The sequence below is a fragment of the Saimiri boliviensis genome, chromosome 4 (assembly GCF_048565385.1).
Source record: "Saimiri boliviensis isolate mSaiBol1 chromosome 4, mSaiBol1.pri, whole genome shotgun sequence".
NCBI lineage: Eukaryota > Metazoa > Chordata > Mammalia > Primates > Cebidae > Saimiri > Saimiri boliviensis.
The window spans coordinates 96329677-96356765 of NC_133452.1; the positions used below are offsets into that span (position 1 = coordinate 96329677).

Consider the following 27089-nt stretch of genomic DNA (forward strand, 5'->3'; position numbering starts at 1 on the left):
AAAACTGGCTAGCCATGTGCAGAAAGCAGAAACAGGATCCCTTCCTGACACCTTACACCAAAATTAACTCCAGATGGATTAAAGACTTAAACATCAGACCTAACACCATAAAAACCCTAGAAGAAAATCTAGGCAAAACCATTCAGGACATAGGCGTAGGCAAGGACTTCATGACCAAAACGCCAAAAGCAATGGCAACAAAAGCCAAAATAGACAAATGGGACCTAATCAAACTCCACAGCTTCTGCACGGCAAAAGAAACAGTCATTAGAGTGAATCGGCAACCAACAGAATGGGAAAAAATTTTTGCAGTCTACCCATCTGACAAGGGGCTGATATCCAGAATTTACAAAGAACTAAAACAGATCTACAAGAAAAAAACAAACAAGCCCATTCAAAAGTGGGAGAAGGATATGAACAGATGCTTTACAAAAGAAGACATACAGGAGGCCAACAAACATATGAAAAAGTGCTCATCATCACTGGTCATTAGAGAAATGCAAATCAAAACCACATTGAGATACCATCTCATGCCAGTTAGAATGGCGATCATTAAAAAATCTGGAAACAACAGATGCTGGAGAGGATATGGAGAAATAGGAACACTTTTACACTGTTGGTGGGAATGTAAATTAATTCAACCATTGTGGAAGACAGTGTGACGATTCCTCAAGGACCAAAAAATAGAAATCCCATTTGACCCAGCAATCCCATTACTGGGTATATATCCAAAGGATTATAAATCATTCTACTATAAGGACACGTGCACACGAATGTTCATTGCAGCACTGTTTACAATAGCAAAGACCTGGAACCAACCCAAATGCCCAACGATGATAGACTGGATAGGGAAAATGTGGTACATATACACCATGGAATATTACACAGCCATCAAAAACGATGAGTTCACGTCCTTTGTAGGGACATGGATGAACCTGGAAACCATCATTCTCAGCAAAGTGACACAAGACCAGAAAATCAAACACCACATATTCTCACTCATAGGCGGGTGTTGAACAATAACACATGGACACAGGGAGGGGAGCACTACACACTGGGGTCCATTGGGGGGAAATGGGGGAGGGACGGGAGGTGGGGAGGTGGGAAGAGATAGCATGGGGAGAAATGACAGATATAGGTGAGGGGACGGAAGGCAGCAAACCACACTGCCATGTGTGTACCTATGCAACAATCTTGCATGTTCTTCACATGTACCCCAAAACCTAAAATGCAATAAATAAAAAAAAAAAGAATAGACTAGAAAGAACAAAAGTAGAAGAAAGAAGACCAGAGGCTAGTGAGAGATGATGGAGACTAGTATTAGAGGGAATGATGAGACTGGTAGTAGTGGAGGAAATGAGAAGTTTGAGAATTTGGATTAGGAAACAGAAAAAATAAAGGATGACTCTCAGGTTTTTTACTTCAACAGTCTCATGAATGGTGGCGCCAATTACTGAGGTAGGGACAGCTAGACAAAAAGCAGGTAGATGGAGGCAGAGATCAAGAATCTTTTTGAGGCATATTGAGTCTGAGATGTCATTATCTTTCCAAGTCAAGTCAGTTGGCTATACTAAACCAATTTTCAGGGCCAAGTCTAGGCTGAGGACATAAATTGGAAGTCATCAGCATTTGATTGTATTTCAGTCTGGGTCCTGGGGAGCAAAATTAGAGAAAGAAGGAAAAGGTCTCAGGACATAGTCTTGTGATAGTCACATATTCATAACTTTAAAATGACAAGGGAGATGAAAAAAGAAATATTTTTTAAAAAATCAACTGATGAGATAGAGAGAAAACAGAGAAACTTCATTATGTTTGACTTCAGCAGATTGTGGCTGAACTCAAATGGGAGTTCCGAGTCACCTTTTTAGTGGACATAAAAATACAATGATCTCTCCAGGGGTCCAGCCATAAAAACTGATAGAAAAAGGGGCTTTGTTTGCATAAGCAAGAAGAGAAAGAAGTTTGGAGCTTAGCCCTGTTTGGACGATGTTGGAAAATGGAGAAAAAGAGAGACAAACCACATGACATTTACCCTACCATTGAGCGAGCACTTTCAGTCCTGACAGTAAAGAAAGGTAAGCTCAGAGACAAAGGAGCTGGTTCCATGGCAGACCACTGTGAAACACTGAGCATGATGGCTGCTTCGGGCCCAAGTGCCCGAGGTGGGAGAGCATTGTCCGTCCAGCTGTGCACAGAGCTGGGCATTGAGAATCTGCACCTTTGACATAGACGCAGGCAATCTCAGAAGGCACAGCAGTAAGGCTGTGAGATCACATAACGACTTAGCATTCCTGTAATACAGGTGAATTGGCAGCAGATTAGCACAGATGTCAACTCTGGAATTTAGGTATTCACAGTACATTTCATTCTCAATGAACATAGCAAAACCGACTACTTCACAAGCACCCTTGCCTCTACCACAGGCACTGCATTCAGATATAGCTTACCTGCATTGAAGAAGGATGCAGTCCATTCTGCCTCTGTTTTAGGAAATACAGAAACTGGTGGAGGCAGACCCAGGGCTCTCCCATCCAGATCCTTGAAGAGATACTTTCTCGGAGTTGCACAGTCTAATTCAGGGCACACTACTTTTCCTAAATCTTTCCTGTGAAGACAGTCAAAAAACAACTCTCTCATTTCATGATAAGCAGCAAGAAGAAAATATATATTGGTAGTGCTAATGTTGTATAAAATAAATTCAACAGATTTTTAATTATTGATAATGTGTTACATAGATATAAAATAAAACTCTTCATAAAATAATTTATTTCCCATTTATACGGTCAAGAAGAAAGACATTCTTACTAATCAAATATTTTGGATATCTTAATATGTAATCTTTATATAGATTGCTGATTTTTTAAGAAGCAAGATACAATAAAATGTTCCTAACTCTCATTACTGAACATATTATAATTATTTTTAGAAACCAGAGTTTTGTATATATTTATTTTTACAAAATAAATTACAAAATAATAAATTGATATGCATATAATTATGTGCATATCAATTATATTTATGCTATATACGAAGAAAAATTGATATTCTCATTCAACAAATATCTATTGACAACCTACAAATGACAGGTTAGGTAACATAATGTTGATAAAGACAGACATGGCACCTGCAATTTCAGAATTTAGAATCAAGTGGGCTACATAAACAATTAACAGATAATTATAACATTGAATTATAGAGAAGTTATTTTATTTCCCCTAATCTAATACTTTGAAATACTATTAGTAATAATATAATTATTGTATACCAAGAATTATCAGTACAAAGATTGAGTATTGTCAGTACAAAGATTAAGATGTTAACATCACATAGTACTATGATTTGAATGATGGTCCTTTCAAAATTCATCTTGAAACTTAATCCTTAATAGAACAATATTAAGAAGTGTAGCCTTTGGGAGGTGATAAAGTCATGAGGACTCAGCCCTCATGAATGAGATAACACCCTTGTAAAAGGACTTGAGAATGAAGACAGTGCTCTCTTACCCTTCCATTTCTTCTCCCATGTGAGAGCACAGCTCTCCTCTCTGGAGGATACACCAACAAGGCACCATCTTGGAAGCAGGGAGAAACCTTCACCAGACACCAATTATGCCAGTGTTTGATCTTAGAATTCCCAGCCTCCAGGACTATAAGAAATAAATTTATGGCAAGGTACAGTGGCTCATGCCTGTAATCCCAAAACTTTGGGATGCTGAGGCAGGAGGATCACTTGAGCCCAGGAGGTCAAGGCTGCAGTTAGCCATGATTGTGACGTTGCATTTCAGCCTGAGCAACAGAGTAAGACCCCATCTCAAAAAAATAAAATAAATAAATTTCTGTTCTTCAAAAATTATCCAGTCTGTGTTACCTTGTTATTCTAGCACAAAGACATGTAACTTTACAACTATTTCAGCCCAAGGGTAAGACATGGAAATAAGGAAAATTCAATAGTAAATTTTTAAAAATCATACAATAACACAAATTGCCTACCTAATCATGTTTAGCTACCTTTAATGATTCAGGAATAGGGATCAAAAAGAGACTGGTGTTAGGCCAAACACATGAATGCTCTAATTAGGGTGGTTTCTTTAGTTTTTTGTGTTTTTTTTCCTTTCAACTAAAGGATTTTGCCCAGTGTTGTAGGAAAGAAAAAGTAACTCATTATTCCTGCTTCTAACTTTCTACTCTCTTTCATGGCAAAAAAAAAAAAAAAAAAAAAAAAATACTATCTAGTTTTCACATATTTGAATAAAACTCTTAGATCATATGTCAGAAAACAATCTTTACACCCTGAATCCCAACATCTGCTAGACCTCATCATTCAGTTCAGAGATTCCTATCAGCAGACACAATCTTCTTCTATCTACTAGTCCCTGCTCAAAAGACTCTCAAGGCCTCCTGAAGACCACTAACACTTTACTCCAAGGAAGTGTGAAGAATTAGGGACCATTTATAGCCAGCGAGTTTGAAAACATCCCAAAGAATTCTCTCTAATTAAGACAAAACAGTAAAACTTACACTTTATTACTTCTGCCCCTTTCATTACCTAAAGAAAGTCACAAGACTGAGTCCATATTTAAAGGGGAGGGAAATAGCCTCTGCCTCTTTAGTGAAAGATATTTTAAAAATCACATATCACAAGGCATGAATACAGGACGGGTAAAGAACTGGAGTCATTAAGTTAATGTACCTTACAATTCTAAGACTCATTTCTTATTTCTTTGATGATTTTATTCCTTTTAAAAACATGTTTAGGGATTTGAATAACTGCTAAGTACTTCATAAATATGGCTTATTATAAATACTAAAAATTATACCTGGGTTGTGATGGAGAAAAGTAGAACTTGTTTTTATCTTTCATCTTTAGCATCCTGGTCCTCTCTGCTGTTATTGGGTGCATGATTCCAGTGTTTTCTGCATTTGGTAGAATGCAGACATCCAGGTCATCACTATAGCAACTCTTCACAAAACTAGAAAAGGTAACATCTGAAATTTTAAAAATATATATCATAACATTATATAATGTAAACCACCAGCCATAAACATTGAATACCCAACTAAACATTGTTATAATAATGTATATCCCAAGTTAGTTTAAGCTATCCAGGATAGTTTTAGGAGTTTACCTAAATCTTGATATAAAATATCTGTAGTTCTTCAATACATGGACATTGTATGCAACAGAGAAGAATATTTCAACACATTAAAGCCTTAAGAGCAAGAAGGCTTTTCATTTGAGGCTTAATCAAAATCCATTCATTTTACAGAAAGACAAACCAACTGTCCAATGGACTAAGTGACAGGGGAGAGATCACAATGGTACAAAAGATCTAACAGAAGATGAAGTCTGCAAGTTGTCTCATAACTTTTATTTTAACCCTAGCTGCTCAACCAACTACTAAGCAACTTTGGATGAGATACAACTTTTGTGTTTCAATTTCCTCACTTCTATAATAGGAAAAATAATACCTATCCAAGACAATTCTTATATAATCAAGTTAAATAATTGCTGTGTTGGCCAGGCGTGGCAGCTAATACCTGTAATCCCAACACTTTGGGAGGCTGAGATAGGAGAATCTCTAAGGCCACAAGTTTGAGACCAGCCTGATCAAGATAGTAAGATCCCATGTCATTACATTCAAATTTTAAATTTTTTATTTAAAAAAAATAGTTGATATGAAAGCTCTTCAATGTTTATACAGCAGTTACTTTTGTAAGAAATTATAAACTACCATTATGGCTATCAACACCCAGCAGGCTGTCAGTTGGACAGCAAGCACTAGACCACAATGTACCTTTTTGTTGATAAAATTTCAGAATGCTATTAAAAATTCTATGCATGGATGGATGAAATGGCACTGCCCAGATAAAATAAAACATCCTACCTTGAAGCTTCATGATTCCTGAAATTGAACGGTCATTCCTCACTTTGTGCCATGGCTCCTGAGGCCACTGATTTGGTTCTGAGGTGAACACAGGCCACAGAACACCAATTCGACCTCCCCTTGGATTGGAAGGAGCTCTATCTGATGATGTCAAGTTAGCGGAGTAAGGCTTCACTTTGTCCTGAAGGCAGTCAAAAGAAGAGCTGGTGGCAACAATGACTGAATTCTTAAGCACAATCTGCACATTTTTAATGGAGTTTTGTGGAGCAGAAAATACATACACTACTGCCAAAAGACCAATAGTATTGTCTACCAGAGTAATGTTCTCTATCTCTACATTGTTCTCTACATGTAACATGGCACCATAGTCAAAGTTCTTGAAAGCCAAGAAGCCAGAGATTCTGGTACAGTTGTCGAGTCCGCTTTCCTTATAGAGATGAAGGCCATGAAGACTTGAGTGGGCCACGTTGTCAGACCCAAGCACCTCACAAGAGGAGCATTTGTAGCCTCGGATGTGAAAGCCAAGTCTCTCTGATCCTGCCACAACGTTGCCATGGAGGTTGATGTCCTTTACCTGGTTCACTTTGATTCCTGCCACCCAAATGTTGGACCACGCTGGCTGTGTCATCAGAACCACAAGGTTATTAGTGAGAGAATAGGCCTGACCCTCTAAATCAATGCCATGGCCAGCTGTGCTAAACACAATATTGTCATTTAAACGTACTCCGTGACTAGCAGCTGCATGAATGCCCCCGCCACAGCTCTGGTGCAGAGTAGATGAGATGATCCAGGATCCTGTTGACACATTACTGAATTCAACAGATGAGTACAGTGATGACCCAAAGTTCTGAATTTCCACGTTAAGAAGTTGAAGGATACCTACAAACAAAATGCACGTCATCAGGTAGTTTCTTCTTCCCTGTAAAAAGCTGAAGAATGGCCCATTTCAGGACATTAAGATATGAAGATTCTTAATGAAAATGTAACTTTATTCTCAACACCAACGTTATATTTCACACCATAGATTCTCAACTAAAAATCTAGGAATCATTACAAGTAACACATTAATGCCTGAATTTCAAGTGCTGTCCGAAGAGTCTGTTGATAGGACGGAGAAAGATGAGAGGAGAAATAGGAAAGAGACAAACTTTGGAGAAGGTCATGGCTAAGTTTAAAGATTCTGTGCATTTGTCTCGGGGCCAAGTCAAAGAATTAGGTAAGAATAAAGAGATTCTGGATGTCTGGCCCTTCACCTCAACGTCAAACTCCTTCTCAGCATCTCACTGACAGCATGTAAAAAGGCCAGTCATCTCCACAAACACATTGCACAAATGAATATTAAGCATTTCTGAAGAAGAATAGGAGTACACAATTTCCTTCTGCCCAACTGATGTCCAGAAACATGATACTCAGTACATGCTTCTGATTAAGACATGGTAGAAGCAATAACATGCTTTTAAAATCACTTTAGGTCCTTAAGGAATCGCCACACTGTCTTCCACAATGGTTGAATTAATTTACATTCCCACCAACAGTGTAAAAGTGTTCCTATTTCTCCACATCCTCTCCAGCATCTGTTGTTTCCCGATTTTTTAATGATCACCATTCTAACTGGAGTGAGATGGTATCTCAAAGTGGTTTTGATTTGCATTTCTCTGATGACCAGTGATGATGAGCATTTTTTCATATGTTTGTTGGCCTCCTGTATGTCTTCTTTTGTAAAGTATCTGTTCATATCCTTCGCCCATTTTTGAATAGGCTTGTTTGTTTTTTTCTTGTCGATCTGCTTTAGTTCTTTGTAAATTCTGGATATCAGTCCCTTGTCAGATGGGTAGACAGTGTGGCGATTCCTCAAGGACCTAAAAATAGAAATCCCATTTGACCCAGCAATCCCATTACTGGGTATATATCCAAAGGATTATAAATCATTCTACTACAAGGACACGTGCACACGAATGTTCATTGCAGCACTTTTTACAATAGCAAAGACCTGGAACCAACCCAAATGCCCAACGATGATAGACTGGATAGGGAAAATGTGGTACATATACACCATGGAATATTATGCAGCCATCAAAAACGATGAGTTCACGTCCTTTGTAGGGACATGGATGAACCTGGAAACCATCATTCTCAGCAAACTGACACAAGAGCAGAAAATCAAACACCGTATATTCTCACTCATAGGCGGGTGTTGAACAATGAGATCACATGGACACAGGGAGGGGAGCACTACACATTGGGGTCCGTTGGGGGGAAATGGGGGAGGTGCGGGGGGGGTGTGGAGGTGGGAAGAGATAGCATGGGGAGAAATGACAGATACAGGTGAGGGGACAGAAGGCAGCAAACCACACTGCCATGTGTGTACCTATGCAACAATCTTGCATGTTCATCACATGTACCCCAAAACCTAAAATGCAATAAAAAAATAAACAAATAAAATAAAATAAAATCACTTTAAAGATCCTGTAAAATCTTTTCCATATTTTTGTCCTGGCTACATTTTATTCACTTTTGTTTCATTTTTATAAGATTTTCTATATCTTTATGTCAGGAGAAAATAGTGAATTATTTACTCTCATTTGTAATTTTATTTGTACTATATTAACTAGGTACTGTTAAAAAAAAAAACATAAAATACAGTCAGTAGGTTGATTTAAAAACACAATGAGTCAGCAATATATATTCTTGGTAAAATTAATAATAACATGATTATAGATGAATTAATATGAAATAATAATTAGGTGAATTAAAAACTTTAACTCTCATATAATACTCATTATTTGTAGTCACTGTTCTAATTCATATTTATTCATTTATTTATGCACACTCTTAATTTTCAAAAAAATTCTAGGAGGTAGGTACAATTATTATCCCCATTTTACACATAAAGAAACTGAGGCAGAGAAGAGTTAACTAACAAGCTAGGACTTAAACTTAAGCATTTGGATGAGAAGCTGCACTATTAATCTCATGCAGGCATCCTAGAAAGACAGGATGACTTGGTGGTATAAAAGCAGCAACTCTGTATTATGATTCAGATAACTGGGTTATAGTTATGAGCCAATAATTAGTTGTGTGTCCTTTGCTACGTAGGTCACAAATTTGGCTCCTTTTATTTCATTTTTTTAAGGTACTAATGAAAGTAAACTATAAAGTTATTGATCTCATTAAAAATGAAGGAAGCAATGCATTTGAAGTTTCAATTTCACTGTTCCAATAATAATATTTAAGGTTCAAAGATAGTACAGCCTAAGTTCCATTTCTCTGTTACATTTTCAGAGACAAGAAACTAGAACCCTTGCAAATCAGCTGCCATGAAGAAGCAAGTCCTTGTGAGGACAGGCTACTGGAAAGACCCTATACGTCTCCTTGTGGTCAGACAACAGGATTTCAACATATCTCAATGGATGTTATTGAGTAGGTATTGGTAAATGGTGTGGACATATCCACAGAACAATAAAACACCCAGAAAGCTATTTGTTGGGCAATATCCCTGACCAATAGCACATAGCTGAAAGGGCTGCCAAACCTGCTCCATAGAACTCTGGCACAATGAACACCAAATGCAAGCATAAGTCCATAAATAAATAGCTTATTTTTAGCATTTGAGGTGATTTTAGAATCTCTGTCAAGGCAACATGCCAGTATTATTGTTATGTCCAAGGTTTTTTATAAAGGATATTTCAAGGGAGATAGATAAAGAGATGCGTAGGTCACGGCATGAGGGAAGGGCATGCAGCTCCCATGCCCTCCCCAGGCCCACGACCTTAATCTAGGAAGCTCCACACGTTCAACTATCCAGAAGCTCTCAAGATGATTTTAATTATTGGGTTTTTTAATGTCTTATACTTGCATGGATTTGATTCATAGTTTTAAACTCTACAAGGTCTTTTTACTTGTGTGCACATTAACAATGACTGAAAATTAATCGACAGTAAAGACTTAAAATGTCTTCAGCAGTTAAATAAAGAATTAAGCAAAATTTTTTGAGACAAAGTCTCACTCTGTCACCAGGCTGGAGCACAGTGGCGCAATCTCAGCTCACTGCAACCTCCATCTCCAGTGTACAAGTGATCCTCCCACTTCAGCCTCCCAAGTAACTGGGACTACAGGTGTATGCCACCATGCTTGGTTAATTTTTATATTATTAGTAGAGACAGGGTTTCACCATGTTAGCCAAGCTGGTTTTGAACTCATAACCTCAAGTGATCTGCCCACTTCAGCCTCCCAAAGTACTGGGATTATAGGTGTGGTGGTCAGCTTGAATAAAGCAATTAGTTTGTTCAAAACTATTTTCCTATTTTTTCTTTAGAAAATCACTACTGAAAAAATATTCTAGCAAGTTAAGTACAACCTTGTTGGGTACCATTGAGGAAGAGAAGAGTGATAGAGCCCTCCAATATAAAAGTAGAACTCGTAAGTCTTGACCTGCTTTTCTGCTCTATAACAAATCAATACTCACATCTGGCATCCCTGACATATACCTGCATATCCCATCTTATGCATGCTCTGTATAAGCACTATATTACAGAAAAATACAAGGGTTTTTAATGCAGAATATAAACCTAAATTGAATTATGGAACAGAAATAAGAAAAAACTGGTAAAATTTGAAGAATGTCTTGAGTTTAGTTCATAGTAATGTATCAATGTTAATGGTATCACTTTCATTTTGACAAATATACTAATATTACATCTGCTATTAATGGAAGAAAATTGAGTGAAAGGTATACAGAATCTCTCTATACTATCTTTGCAGCTTTTCTATAAATCTAAAATTATTATAAAATTAAAAGTTTATTTAACAAGAGCCAGGTTTGACTCTACAACTTACTAGTTGAATGACTTTCCTTACTCTTCATTTATATTTTTCATTTGTATTTATTAAGCACCTGATATACAGCAGTTACCATACTAGGAAAACAGATGAAAGGCCCATTCCTAACCTCAAGGAGTTTATAAGCTAATGAAGGAGCTACATAAATAAATAGGCAAATGTATTATAGACTCTATTTCCTGTAAGAGGATATAAAATTCTCTCATGAGGATTTTAGGATTAAATACGATAAAATTTTCACTGTGTGAAAACCAGCACCATTTCTGGTCCATAAGAAGCACAAATAGAGTTTCTGTTTCCCTTCCCCAGGGGAACGATTTAAGGATCAGCCTTGTCAGAGATTTAGGATCAGGTCAGTCTTGCCACTGGTTATGCTCTGGTTTGGTGTGCAGCTGTTAGAACTGGCCTTCTGTCCTGTTCCTGTGGCCATGCTCCAGCTTGGCCTATAGTTTCAGTTAACTGGGGACTTATTTTGCTCTCTTCTTCCTGATTCCCCATCTTCGTCAACCTTAGAATGGTCTCTTCTTACAAAATCGAAACCCATCCTTTGTCTCCATCATCTGAAACAGGGTTCTCAACATCAACACTATTGACATTTCTGGCAGATACTCCTTTCCTGTGGGTGGCTGTCCTGCATGTGCCAGATGTTTGGCACTACCCATAGATGCCAGAGCTCCCTCAAGTTGTGACAAGTAAAAATGTCTCCACATATTCTCAAATGTCACCTGGGTAGGGAGCAGAAATCACCACTGACAAGAACCTGTGGAGCTAGAGCTTATGGAGACAGAGCTTGTTCTAACTAGAAATCTTAAATGTTTGATATAAGGTCCAAACACTGCCCTTTACAAAACTGGTGAAATAATTGTGTCAACAAAGAGTGTCCCATACTGAATAAATTTGCAAGTGGTTAGATCCTTTATTCTCAGCCTCCCCAGGCCTGTATATATTCATGTATACCATGATTTTCTAAGTTGGAGCTACAGTGACAGCCAAACTATTTGATCAGGAAAGAACTCTGGAATAATGTTTAAGGAACACAAGTTTAAGAAATGAGGTCCTAATCAAATGATTTTGAAGCTTTCCAAAAGGGCTAAAACTTGAAAGAAACAAGAAGGATTGAACTGATCCTTAAAGCAGTCTAAAATATGGAAATCATTTTTATTTAAATTTATGCTATTAATTTATAGCATGAACTAATGCCTGCCATCAGATATAGCATGCTACTGGGAAAGAGTAATAGAAATTCAGGAAAGAGATAAAATTGAAGTGGTCATTAAATCATCTATAATTTCAAAGCAGAGGAAATTTCACATCTGCTGAAGATGTTTTCTTTGAGGTAAAATGTGCATATGTGCTGATCGCTAGTATATTATTTTAACATCACACTGATAATTAAGCACAGATTAGGACTTAAAATTCATGGCTTCTCCAAGCACAAAGGAACTATCTCATTTGAACATTTTGTTTTATAAATGAAAATTCTCACAGTTGGGATTTCTGGGTGTCCCAGATGAACAGACTCCAACTGGTAATGCCTAGTTACTTAAAATTTTATTTACCTGAAAATTCTTCTCGGCTGGACTTCCTGAAGGACCCCACAAGTAGTCTCCCCCTACATGATACATCAGGCTGAATTTGTATATTTCGGGTCAACAGCCCAACTTCAGCAGCCAAATGAATGTGTCGGCCATCCTCCATGACATGGACACTTCCTGGGGCAATAGGAGTTGAGGGAAAAAAAAAAAAAAAAACTTTAAAAACCTATTTCAAAAATCACTAGCTGGGGACCCAGCAAACCTGAGAAATGAAAACATGCTTTCCCCTCGGAAGTTCTACCAACATTAAGGTCTGCTTTTCCTCGGGCTTTCTCCACAAAGGTCAGCTGAGAAATAAAATAACCCGTTCACTTTTCTCTCTTTGGGATCAGAGTGAGAGTGTTTGAGCAAGAATTCATTTCTGCTTAATAACTGTGGGTACTGGGACAGGTCACTGGTTCAGAGAAGTCAGGGCAGACTTGTCCAATTAGTGAGGTCCCCAACCTCCTTCCTTAAATAGGCCAGCATGAAGCTCCAGTGTTGCGTTGTACATTGTCCATGGACCTCTTTCATGAGAGTGAGGAATCCCAGATCAACTGAGGCAGTGACAGAGCAAAAGCAGCTATGTATAAGAGTAAAAGGAAAGTGAGAAGCAACACTAGGCAGCAGCAGTAGCAGCATCTTCTCATGGTGGATCTTCCACTCATCACCGCCTGAACAGCTTCTATAGCAGTGGGAACTAAGCATCTTGCTAGTTTGTTTTACTGTCTACCATTTGCATTTCACTGTCTCTCTTACTGAAATCATTGCTGAAGATTTCTTTTTTCTTTTTCACTTATTAAAAAAGAAATCATCCTGGGAACTACGATTTAGACATAGCTTTAGACATTCCTTGTGAAGGCGTGAATTTGCTTCTCACATATCGGAGACAAAAAGACATTCTCCATCCCCTTGATTTCCACAATTTATTACTAATTAGCTATATCTCCTGGGTTAGATTTATTAGACTGAATCAGGAAGATTATTGTGATTTATTATTTATGTGCAGTACATTTTAACTATGTATTGTGTGTAAAATTTTCTTTTAAAAAAGGTCTAAGCTTTTTTCTTTCATTTTTGCAGTAATAGTAATAGTAGTAGTTAGTACATAAATGTACCTCATGTCAGGAAGGACACATTTCTAAGTATGGAAAATGAAATCGTTATTTACAGTAACTATTATATTCTAAGGGATTGTAAGTCAATGTGCCAGGAAATAAACTGGAAACTCAGTGCCCATGAGTTTTATTCTGGTTTTAGTCAGAAAATTACCCAGTGATATTGAATAAGATTCTTAATCCTCTGCTCTTAGATTTGCCATTAAAAATAAAAAGCAAAATGTGAGTCCACATGTATGTGTGTATTTGTATAACATCCAAGCATTCTTTTAAAATAAAGCAGTAAAATTAATGAAGGAATAGAGATAAGGCCATCTAGCATGAGTTTAGGGCAGCTGGAAGGCATTATTTTTCCCCTCTGAATGGAAGTCAGATCCAAGGTCCTCGGCCAGGTTGCCAGACATGGTCTTCCTGGCTCATTCATTTCCCTTAACTAGCCATCCAAAGGCTTACCAATGTGTCGGTGCTTGAGCCGTTCATGGATCCTCACATAGTGGCCTTTGACTTCTTTCACAGTGAGGACCTCTGCTTCATGAGGCTCATAAGAAGATGAGCTAAGGACGATTTTGTCTTGGGGGCGCCAATCCACTGCATCCTCTAGTATGAGTCTGTAACAGCACAAAAATGGCATTGGATATACTAACAGTGCAGCACAAATCATATATTAACTCCAGAGTAAGAAAGGAGATCCACTGAGACCAACATATCCCACCAGAGAAACTGAAATAGAAATAAGCCATGACAGTGGAAAAAGGTTTTTGCAAACAGTTTAATGCTAATGGAGTCACTTTTCTGGCTTACAAGTGTGTATGTTCCAGAGACAGCAAAGATATTCCATGATCCCTGAAATACAAGGCAAAGGAATAAAAAACAATAAAAGTTCCAGAGGTTGGTATATGTGTCTACATGTGGTAGACATGTAGAACTACATGTAGACTACATTTTCTATAACAGGAACCTTTCTTCTGGATTAGGGAACAGAGTAAATAATAAAATAATAACAAAAGCATTCAGAAGAGATCTTTTCTCTAATTTTCTGAAGAAATATAATGCCATTTTTCGACAACTTTGGACATTTTGGACAACTTTTCTTCCTGCATTACAACTCCCACCTTCATGGTGAGACAGATATAAGTATGAATTGTAGAGGTATCACCCTGTACTTGTAGTTAGTTGCTGTGACCTTGAGAATTCACTTCACTCCTCGGCTTCCTAGCCTCATCTGAAAAGTGCTATAATTATACCTTCTCCCTTCTTATCACATTATGAAACAATGAGGGTTTTGTTCATTTTTGGTGTTCTTAAAAACACACATTTAATGCAGTTTCTGTTCAGTCTTTCACTGCCGCCTAGCTTTTCCTAGTGAATATGACTACTTTATTCTCTTCATAGTCATTACCAACTTCAACACCATAAATTTAATCACCTGCCTCATTAGCTAATGCTCAAAGTTTAGCAAGCTTTGATAAAGAGTCTCCTTTACCAGAAAATGTTCACTGAGACAACAGTATCACCGTGCAGGGTATTTGATCATGCAATCTCTATTGACTGAGCAAATCTTATGCACCAGACAGTATACTAGATGCTAGAGACATAAAGATAAATAAAACATATATCATTTGTATTGAAACTTAAATTAACTTAACTTAAATTTTGTCTAGCACATATATTTAAAGAGTCTACTGTATGGGTGAAAGATTAACAGATATTTAATATGTAGTATTAAGCCCCCCAAAAGAAATATAAATTAAATGTGATTATTTATAAGATAATGTATGAGTCTAATAAACCAAAGATTAGAATTAATCCAAATCTATGTACCTAAGGTTGGAGAGAGAGTCATAGAAAAGAAATCAGTTGATGCAAATTTAATGAAGGAATTTAGAGTCTTAACTCTGTTCCTGATTTGCTATGACTTCCTAGAAAACTCTCAGTTACAGACTATTTAAGCAACACTAGCTTTGAAAGGCAGATAAACTAAGTCCCAAATAGATTAAATAACAAAATGTAAGACTAGATAAATAAATGGAGCCAGAGATTGAATTAGGACGAAGGAAGACTACCGATTAAGTCCAGGTTTTTTTCCACTAAGTTATCTCACTTTGCCTGTCTCATTTTTAGTTCCTCAGATGTTAAATTGTATTAGAAAAAGAATACTGCATTTCACAATCTATGAAATAAGAAATCTATGATCCATACAATGGAATACTGTATAGTCATGTTTTAAGTAGCTTGTGGAAGAGCACTGAATTACAAGAAATTTTGCTCATGATGTATTGATTTCAGAAGAACCATCATCTCAGCCCAAAATCTCTGTAACTCATAAGCAACTTCAACAAACTCTCAGGATACAAAATCAATGTGCAGAAATCACAAACATTCCTATACACCAATAATAGACTTAAAGACAGCCAAATTGAGAACGAACTGTCATTCACAATTGCTACAAAGAGAATAAAATATCTAAGAATACAACTAACAAATGATGTAAAGGATCTCTTCAAGGAGAACTACAAATGACTGCTCAAGGAAATAAGAGGAGACACAAACAGATGGAAAAACATTCCATGCTCATAGTTAAGAATAACCAATATTGTTAAAATGACCATACTGACCAAAGTAATTTATAGATTCAATGCTATCCCCATAAAGCTACCTATGACCCTCCTCACAGAACTAGAAAAAACCACCATAAACTTCATATGGAACCCAAAGGGAGCCTGCATATCCAAGTCAATTCTAAGCAAAAAGAATAAAGCTGGAGGTATCACACTACCTGATTTCAAACTATACTACAAGGCTCCAGGAGTCAAAACAGCATGGTACTGGTACCAAAACAGAGATATAGACCAATGGAACACAACAGAGGCCTTGGGGCAATGCCACACATCTACAACCATCTGATCTTTGACAAACCTGACAAAAACAAGTAATGGGGAAAGGATTCCCTGTTTCATAAATAGTGTTGGGAAAACTGGCTAGCCATGTGCAGAAAGCAAATACTGGACCCCTTCCTGACACCTTATGCTAAAATTAACTCCAGATGGATTAAAGACTTAAACATAAGATCTAACACCATAAAAACCCTAGAAGAAAACCTAGGCAAAACCATTGAGGACATAGGCATGGGCAAGGACTTCATGACAGAAACACCAAAAGCATTGGCAACAAAAACCAAAATAGACAAATGGGACCTAATTAAACTCCAGAGCTTCTGTACAGCAAAAGAAACAATCATTAGAGTGAACCAGCAACCTACATAATGGTAAAAAATTTTTGCAATCTACCCATCAGACAAAGGGCTAACATCCAGAATCTATAAAGAATTAAAACAGATTTACAAGAAAAAAACAAACAAACCCATTCAAAAATGGGCAAAGTATGTGAATAGACACTTCTTAAAAGAAGACATATATGAGACCAACAAACATATGAAAAAATGCTCATCGCCACTGGTCATTAGAGAAATGCAAATCAAAACCACATTGAGATACCATCTCATGCCAGTTAGAATATCGATCATTTAAAAATCTGGAGACAACAGATGCTAGAGAGGATGTGGAGAAATGGGATCATTTTTACACTGTTGGTGGGAGTGTAAACTAGTTTCACCATTGTGGAAGACAGTGTGGCAATTCCTCAAGGACCTAGAAATAGAAATTTCATTTTACCCAAAAATCCCATTACTGGGTATACATCCAAAGGATTATAAATCATTCTATTATAAAGACACATACACACATATGTTCACTGTAGCACTGTTTACAATAGCAAAGACAGGGAACCAACGCAAATGCCCATTGATGATAGACGGGACAAGGAAAATGTGGCACATATACACCATGGAATACTATGCAGCCATAAAAAATGACAAGTTCATGTTCTTTGTGGGGACATGGATGAATCTGGAAGCTATCATTCTCAACAAACTGACAAAAGAACAGAAAATCAAACACCACATGTTCTCACTCATAGGTGGGTGTTGAACAATGAGAACTCATGGACACAGGGAGGGGAGCATGACACACTGGGGTCTGTATGGGGGGAATAGGGGTGGAACAGTTTGTGGAGAGGGAGGTTGGGGAGGGTTAACAAGGGAAGAAATGCCGGAATATAGGTGATGGGGGGGATGGAGACAGCAAACCACATTGCCATGTATGTACCTATGCAACAATCCTGCATGTTCTGCACCTGTACTTCAGAACCTAAAGTGCAACAACAACAACAACAACAACAACAAAAAAAAATATATATATATATATATATATATATATATAAATTTGATAAAATTTTTAAAAATGTACGCACAGAAAATGGGAAGGCTGCATGTTAAAATGTTACCCTATCTATGGATAGTGGTATTATTAGTGATTTTCACTTAAATCTAAATTTTGTAACTTATCAGGTAGTATACTGCAGTTAGGAAAAAAAGTCAATCTGCTGTATAATTGAAATTAATCCTTTACTTCATAGTCAGTATTACTCAGCAGTCTTCAACCTTTTTGGCACCAGGGACTAGTTTTGTGAAAGACATGGATTCAGGATGAAACTGTTACACCTCAGATCATCAGGCAATAGAGTCTCATAAGAAGCATGCAACCTAGATCCCTTGCATGCACAGTTCACAATAGGGTTTGCATTCCTATGAAAAAAAATCTAATGACCCCTGATCAGACAGGAGGTGGAGCTCAAGGCAGTAATGTTCCTTGCCCACTGCTCACATCCTGCTGTGCAGCCTGGTTCCTGATAGTCTATGGACCTGTATCGGTCCGTGGCTCTGGGGGTTGTGGACCCCTGACTTACATAGTTTTTATTATTTATATTGTTGAACAAAGCTCTTCAAATAACAGGTCACTATAATATTCTGAAAAGTTCCATGTGATTGTGAGATTAAAACTTATCCACAGGAGATTTTTTAGGGCAGTATTCTGTGTAATATTATGGAGTATATATACATATATATATATATGATTATACATTTGTCAAAATCCATAAAACTCTAACACTGAGTAAATCCTAATGCAAACTTTAAAAACCATAAAGCTTCATTTTCTAACTCCCTTATATAAGCCATCTGCTCCAGCCAGATGAATCAGTTCACTCTCCCCTACTCTGCTCTTCGGGTCTCTAATTCTTAAAAATGGACACATCACTATGCCTTCAAGAAATCCTTCCACTGAATATCAAAAATCTCCCCACTTTCTGTACCACCATCAATTTGACATAACAAATGCTATTTATTGCCTTGTGACTGATTTTGTACACTTGCCTTCTGTGACCATTCAACTTTTACATTGTTCATTGTTATTTAATAAAAATAAGACTATATAAGACCAGGTACAGTGGCTCTTGCCTTATAATTCCAGTACTTTGGGAGACCGAGGCAGGAAGATCATTTGACCCCAGGAGTTTGAGACCAGCCTAGACAACACAGAGTGATCACATCTCTATAAAAGTGGAAAAAAAAAAAAAAAAAAAAAAAGCCTAGTGTGATAAAAAGCCTAGTGTGATGGCACACACCTGTGGTCCCAGCTACTTGAGAAGCAGAGGTGGGAGGATGGTTTAAGCCCCAGAGTTTGAAGTTGGGAGTGAGCTATGATCATGCCACTGCACTCCAGCAGCCTGGGCAACAGAGTGACATCCTGGTTAAAAAAAAAAAAAAAAAAAAAAAAAAAACTCAGCTAACCAGCTACCTAAACCCCATAGCACCTAACAATGTTCTAGGAATTATTAAAATTATTAGTTCAAACTTTATATTCAAAACATGAATGAACTTAATCTGACCATTCTGTTATGTTCTGTTCATTAAAATGTATCTTTCGTCTATACTCCTGAAGCTTTGGGGTTTTATACATCATGAGAACCATACACAGCTGTCAAAGGAGAATTTCCCCTTCCACTCCTATGTTCATATAGCAACAGTACTTCAGAGGAAATCGGGGTCCCAGTATCAACAGCCTAGTGGTTCTGCTAGTCAAATGTCAATTTTCCTTAAATTCCAGCAACCACTATTCCTAGTTCCAGTCTTCAACCATTATGGTTACCCTTCAATCATATGAAGAAATCTTAGCTTAATGACTTGCTCAAAATCCCAGCTGTATTCTATGCCTCTGATTAGTATGACTCCTAAAGCTACAGGCAAAGGGGAGACTTGCTTGTTGTTCTAAGAAAAACATACGTCAGACAATAAATAAACAAAAAATTCAAAGACTGTTTTACAACATAATTGTACCTCAATGGAAACCATAGGAAATTATGAATAATCAATGTGAAAGTCTTTTTAAAGATAACTTTAAGAAAATATAAACAAAATATCAGTACAGTTTCTTAATTTTGGTATAACTTTTGAGCTATTTCAGAGAAAAATAATATTTACTAGTCAAAAATATACTTGTTACAGAGAATTAAAAATGCTTCAAAATTTGATTTTAAAGTTTTTACAGAAATATGTAAGACATTCACGTGTAAACACCTACAACTTAAATAAATTTGTTTACTTAACATTTGCGAGATCTTAATGATAATTACCACAGGCTTGGTGTACAGATCACAAAACATCCCCCCTCTCATCCACACCCCAGGAATAGGGATGGCCACAGACTTCTGAACTCTACTTTTAGTCTTTTTTATTTTGTAACTTCAGTTTAAAATTTTTCTGTTAGTGTCACTAAAATGTAATGAGGAGTCTCAGACTGTATTAGCCTATGCTTGATAGTGAAGAAATCAAATTCTATAATGATGCTGGTAAAGACGGTATGTGACAGCAACAATAGCTATAGTCAATATTAGTTATTTGTCTACCTGACTTCCCCTTTGCTTCATTCTAGGAAATCTCTTACACCTCATTTGAGAACTGCTTTCTTCATCCACTATACTAAAAGCTGTGAAAGCCACAGGTTAAAGTTCTACAAACCCTTCACCAAAGGTTGGGGACAGAAGCCAACCTGCATTCATTCATCAAAATCCTTCCCCTGGACTTTCAAATGAAACTGGAGAGAATTAGTCATTTCCTCATTGGTGGTGAAGCTAGGAAATGCCAAACATATCTGAGTTCACTTGCACCCTACAGAATGAGGAAAATTATTCTCCAGTAGAAAAACACGAGGTTGAAATAAAGAAGTACAGAAGTAGAGGAGGAGAGGGAGTGCTTGATACAGTCTCCCCAATGGCTTGAGAAGTGTTATTTTTACTTGTACTTTCCATTTGAAGAATCCTGATTGCCACAATAGCTACCATGTCTTGAGGCTTACACTGGTCCAGAAACTGGGCTAAGTATTTTATGTGCATTAATTCCCTCAATCCTTATAACTATTCTATTAGCTATGTATTGTTACTCACATATTAAAGAAAATAAAACAGAGGCTCACAGAGAGTAATTAACTCAAAGGTCCACATTCAGCTAACTACATAACTAGAATTACTCTGCCTGCCCTGAAAGTGCAAATTCCTTTTCATTGCAGAATATGTTTCCTACCTTCCAAACATATGCCTTTTCCCAGACTCAAAATAGTGGTCAGTCTGGGAATACGACCCAGTAGTTTATTGGACCAGAAAAAAATCATCATCTTTTAGAGGTTACATATGTGGTCCTGAACCCCCGCCAATGAAAGGACAAGACCACTAACTCTATATTCTAATACTTGAACTAACTTACTATAATAATAATAAAGTTTTGAGAAATGAGCAAAATAAATTATAATAGTATTTGAAATTAAATTCAAGATTATCTCATTTGTTAGATAATATGCCATTGAACCAAGAAGCTCAGTAAGTTCTAATTTCCAGAAAATACACATCAAGTCAATGTAGCAGGCCTTTACTGAAGCTCTTTGTTATGTTCTGCTGTGCACCAGACACTCATATACCAAATCAACAATAACAAAAATATATCCCTCCTCTATAGAAGCCACTTGGAGGAACAGGACACACGAATGTTAGATATCTTAGTGTTATGTTTTTCTTAAAATTATAAATTATAAAACCATATCTTATGTTCAGATGATGGGAAAATTTGTACAGTTGGGGAGACCTAAAGCCCTGTGACAGATGTAATGAAATCTTCAAGGATATGTAGAAAGTTACAGAGTCAAGCAGGGGATGCAAGAATGCTGCATCTGATACTCTTATTTCATTTATTAGGTATTTAAGGAGCTAGTGCAAAAGTTGTTATAGAAACCCATGTGTGAAGTGCTGAAATGAGAACATAGCAGAAGCAAAAGAAAAAAGAAATATTCCAAACAAAATATATACAAAGACTACATCATTAATTTACCATAGGAGATAAAGGAATAGATATAATCAATTCTCACATTCAACTTAAAGATTTACGGCCTGGAGAAAAAGATAAGGTAACAAATGACTTGATTTCTTCTTCAGTTCACAGTTTCTTCCTTGTAAATAACAGACTATGTTAATAAATCTCTTCGGACACCTCGCACCTGTCAAAATTACCAAATCAATGAACAATAACAAAGGTTAGTGAGGATGGAGAGAGGAGATAACCCTTGCATACTGTTGTTAGAAACTTAAATTAGTACAACCATTATAGAAAACAGTTTGGAGGTTCCTCAGAAATTAAAAATAGAATATGATCCAGCAATTTATCTTCTGGATATATATTCCAAGGATATGAAATCAGCATGTCTGAGATATTTACATTCTCATATTCACAGCAACATTATTCTCAATAGCCAAAATACAGAATCAACCTAGGTGCCCACTGACAAATGAATGGGAAAAGAAAATGCAGTATATGCATACACTCTGAAATACTCTTCAACCTTTAAAAAAAAAGAAAATCTGGTCATTTGCATAAACATAGATGAACCTGAAAGACAGTATGTTAAGTGAAATGATCCAGACCCAAGAAGACAAATACCACATAATCTCACTTGCATGCAGAATCTAAAAAAAAAAAATGGAACTCATAGAAGCAGAGAATAAAATGGAGGTGACCAGAGGCTGGTGATTTGGTTGGTAGTATGGGGAAGCAAAGTTTGAACAGATGTTGGTGAAAGAATACAAAATCTCAGTTACATAGAAGGAATAAGTTCAAAAGCTCTATTGTGCAACATAATGACTATAGTTATTAATATATTGTATTCTTTAAAAATGCTGAGTGTGTGGCCAGGCGCACTGGCTTATGCCTGTAACCCAGCACTTTGAGAGGCCAAAAGAAGAGGATCAGCTGAGGTCGGGAGTTCGAGACCAGCCTGACCAACATAAAGAAATCCCGTCTCTACTAAAAATACAAAATTAGCCAGGTGTAGTGGTGCATGCCTGTAATCCCAGATACTTGGGAGGCTGAGGCAGGAGAATCACTTGAACTCAGGAGGCAGAGGTTGCAGTGAGCTGAGATCGTGCCACTCACTGTACTCCTGCCTGGGCAACAAGAGTGAAACTCTGTCTCAAAAGAAAAAAAAATGCTGAGTGTGCATATGAAGTATCCTTACCACAAAAAAAATGATAACTATATGAAATAATACATATGATAATTACCTATATTCAGTCATTCCACAATGCAATACTAGTATCAAAACATTATGTTGTATACCATAAATACATAAAATTTTTACTCATCAATTAAATAAAACAAAATAAGTCAATCACTTGGGAAAGAAAGGATAACAGGACAAAGGGACAGGATGTCTTAAATTTTTTCTTGAAAATTTAATGAGGTAAGAAATAAGAAAAGAGTAAGAATTTTAGAAAAGTTTCCTCATAATCCAGCTCTTCTCCCTGTTTTCCCCTTCTCAGTAAATGGCACTGCTCCTCACCCAGTTGCTTAAGTCAAAACTTTTAGAGCGATCATTGACTCTTCTCTTTCTCTTTTCCTCAATATTTTTTCCATGTTACTTCTGTCTTCAACATATATTTAACCACATCTTTACTCCTCCACCACTACCATCCTAATCTAAGCCATCAACATGTGTTACCCAAAAAATGGCAATAGCCATTAACAGCTGTAAATAGTCTTAACAGTTGGTGTCTCTACTTCCACTTTTGTCTCTTCCCCATCACCACCACCAACAGTCAATTCTCTAGCCGTCATAAAACAGATTAAAGTATAAGACTCTGTCCTTGCCTTTTTAAAATCTTCCAATGTCTAGGATAAAATCTCACTTTATCATAAGACTGGTTGAAAAAGTAACCATTTAACTTCAAAGACCACATGGCTACCCTTCAAAGACTCACATTAAAAGATATATGTAACACTTGTAATGGGTAAAAACATTTTTTGTGCTTAAATCTAACTTGTCTTGATTTATTTACAACCTAAATAAAACCTCAACATTTCTGTTCGTCAGTCTTTACAAGTCACTCAAGCAAGCAACAACAATGAGTAATTTAGAGATAAACTGATAAAACACAGAAGAAAAAATAATAATTTTTCTTCAAAATATCTTGCTAAGCTTACTTGGGTTGATTTTGTAAGACGTAAGTTTATAAAGTTAACATGAAACCTTTCCTCAGTTTTCACACTACCATTGTTTATATATATATATATATAAACTATATATATATATACACATACTAATTCTGTTGGTGAAAATTCACAAAAGAACCTGACTAAAATACGCTTATATCACAATATATTAGAAAGATTTACTGAATTGACTTTTAAGATTGTAGAGCCATGTTTAAAACAACGGCCTGAATAAGGTCTGTAGTTCAGTTAATACCGTATCAATACCAACTTGCCAGGTTTGCTAATGTTCTGTAATTATGTAAGATGACGTCATCAGGTAACACTGAGTGAAGGGTATATGTAAATTCTACTATTTTTGCAACTTATTTTGAGTCTGAAGTTATTTTTAACATTTAAAAAAAGGTTTTAAAAAGAAGAATATCCATAAAATGAATATACTACATTAATTGCACATCATTCGTATAGTCATTAAATTACTCCTCCTCAGGACTAATATTAAGAAATTTTTTTTACAATATTGGTAATATGTAGAACACAAGCAATGGAATCACACACAGCAGGGTAAAAAAAAAAATCCAGGCTCAGAAACTTCTAGCTTTATGAACTTGGAACATCTACTTCTCCAGCCTGTTTTATATCCATAAAATGCAGATAATAATACCTAACTTATAGCACTGAAAGATTTAAATGAGATAATATATGTAAAATGCTTAGCAGAAGCCTGACGTATAACAAGCTTACATGATAAGAACCAAATAAATGGTAGCTAGTTAATGACTATGGATAGTTTTAATTAATAAAATTGAATTCCTTTCAAAATAGCCTGTAGCTCAGACTCTGAATTAGGTTTTTAACACATTCTTATAAGAAAAATCCATTTGTATGGCTCCTGCCAAATTCCAGCTGGCTGACCTTTTAATTATAATTAAAGTTTCTTATTGATCCTTGTTAGAAATGCTTACTTCACAAATCCTTTTGAGTATCAGAAAAGTTCTTTAAATTCTACATGACCAAATCTGAATTCATAATCTTTTCCCCAAACGTAGGCCTCTTCTAGTGAATGACACCACTATCCAGCTACACAAACCAGAAACCAAGAGGGCATTTTATACTCAGTGTGTCTTACAGATTTTATCTCCTGCCTCTAAATCTGTCCACTTCTCCATTGCTCCTGCAGCCCCTGACTACAAGTTACACTGTACCTTGCTGGAAGTCCCTGGATGTACTTCAGACCTCTCCTACTGTCTACATTCTGCCTATAATGTTTTTAGATGTACAAGCATAATAATAAGTGCTACATCCTATTCATACTACCCCCTTAAAAGTCTGCAACAGTTTCAAAATGCTGTTAGGGTAAAAACTAAAATTCTTGATATTGCCAAGATATGTGGCCCTGACACTTTACAACTCCTTGGAACCCTGTCATAGTCAATCCTACTCTTCACATCAACTATCATGGTATTCTTTCAGAACCTCATGTTCTCCATTCTCCCTCCCACCACAGAATCACCTCTCCACACTCTGCTTCTCAATCACCTGTGCTGACTCTTCTATCAATATCTAAAAGGTTAGAGAGGCCCCAATCTTAATCCCATGCTCCAAATATCTCTTCTACCTACGTCGTCTTCAATAATGACATCATTCACTTTCAAGATGACTGCTTCCAAGCCCTAAATTTTCTTCTTGATATCTATTCTTGGTAGATATGCATCTAATTTTCTTCTTGATATCTACTCTTGGTGTCTCCAACTTTGCATGCCCCTGCTGCCTTCCATCCTGGCAAACCTTTTCCCCTCTCAGTCTTCTCATCTCAGCACATGTTGCCACCATTCACCAGTGTGCTCCATCAAAACACCTGCAACACTTTCCTTGCCTCGACATGCAGTCATCAGCATGACCAGCTGTTCGTAGAGTCCCAGCTACATGATTTCTGGCCTCAACTGGCCTCCTAACTGATACCCCAGCTCTACTCCTATTTCCATAATCTATCATCTACACAGCCAGAGAATTTTGTTTAAAAAAAAAAAATCAGATTCTACCATTCTCCTGCATGTGAAATCACCCTTCACTGATTTCTTCTTTGACCTCTTATACCTGAACAAGCTCCTGTATGACTTGGCACTTGCCATATCAGACAATGCTGCCCTCTGCTCACTCTGCCCCAACTATAGTGACTTCCTTCCTGATTCCCCCAAACCCCATCCCAGGCCAGCTGGCTCCCTCTCATCCTTCAGGTCTCAGCTCAAATGTCTCCTCCCCAAATAGACTTCCCCTGTCTGTTCAGTCTAAAATTGTACCCTTCATATTTTCTGCCCCAGTGAGTTTTGATCATATCACCCTATTGACTTCCTTACCAGCATATTTTATAATCAGCAACCATGCCATTTATATTTCTGTGTTTGTTTGGGTATTGCCTTTCTCTCTACTAAGAACTGAGTTCCTAGAGGGCAGCAATCTCTTCTAATTTGCCATGTCTTCTATATGTCTAGTGCTTATAGTACAACCTGGCACATAGCAAATATTCCTCAGATATCTGAATGCTGTTTGCTCTGGGTAGAACACTGTTTCCACAGATATCCCATTTTGCTTAATTAATGTCCATTCTTCTTTCAGTTGCCACCTTCGAAACTGTGCTTCAGGGAAGCCTTCTCTAACTTCCCGAAATGCCTCAAGTTGACATATTCATGTTTTCAGAATCCTATATAATCCGCCCCTTCACAAAGTTTATCATACATGTAATATTACATTTACTATTTGATTAACATCTGAGTTTGTACTTAATATTAAATCTCCAGATCATAGCTCAATGTTTGACAATATAAACATTTGTGAAAATCATGTCAATTTTTTTTTTTTTTTTTTTTGAGGTGGAGTCTCACTCTTGTTACCCAGGCTGGAGTGCAGTGGAATGCTCTTGGCTCAATGCAATCTCTGTCTCCCAGGTTCAAGCAATTCTCCTGCCTCAGCCTCCCAAGAAGCTGGAATTACAGATGTCCACCACCATCTGGCTAATTTTTGTATTTTTAGTAGAGATGGGGTTTCACCATGTTGGCCAGACTGGTCTCAAACTTTTGACCTCAGGTGGTCCACCCACTTGGGCCTCCCAAAGTGCTGGGATTACAGGTGTGAGCCACCACACCTAGCCCAAATAAATGATTTTAAATAATTATGAACATAATACCTAATCTACAAAGAAATTCTGTACATAGAGAAAAGCACACCAAAGCATACCTATCAAGATATAA

At 36.9% G+C, this 27089-nt stretch overlaps 1 protein-coding gene across 15 annotated transcripts in view; it reads right to left on the reverse strand.

The window, feature by feature from the left end:
• PKHD1 (PKHD1 ciliary IPT domain containing fibrocystin/polyductin) overlaps window positions 1-27089 on the reverse strand; it is a 553193-nt gene that overhangs the window by 202464 nt on the left and 323640 nt on the right. For 13 of the 15 annotated variants that reach the window (XR_012517272.1, XR_012517273.1, XM_074397885.1 and 10 more), the window contains 5 exons: window positions 13869-14023; window positions 12283-12435; window positions 5885-6763; window positions 4817-4985; window positions 2448-2605 (listed from right to left, as the gene is read on the reverse strand). Coding sequence is in view for 13 of the 15 variants with exons in the window: in XM_074397885.1 (XP_074253986.1) it covers window positions 2448-2605; window positions 4817-4985; window positions 5885-6763; window positions 12283-12435; window positions 13869-14023 (1514 nt within the window). In the remaining 2 variants the exon portion in view is untranslated. Of the gene's footprint in view, window positions 1-849; window positions 2292-2447; window positions 2606-4816; window positions 4986-5884; window positions 6764-6787; window positions 7744-12282; window positions 12436-13868; window positions 14024-27089 lie in introns of those variants that run through there. The other 2 variants (XM_074397890.1, XM_074397893.1) reach the window with 2 other exon arrangements.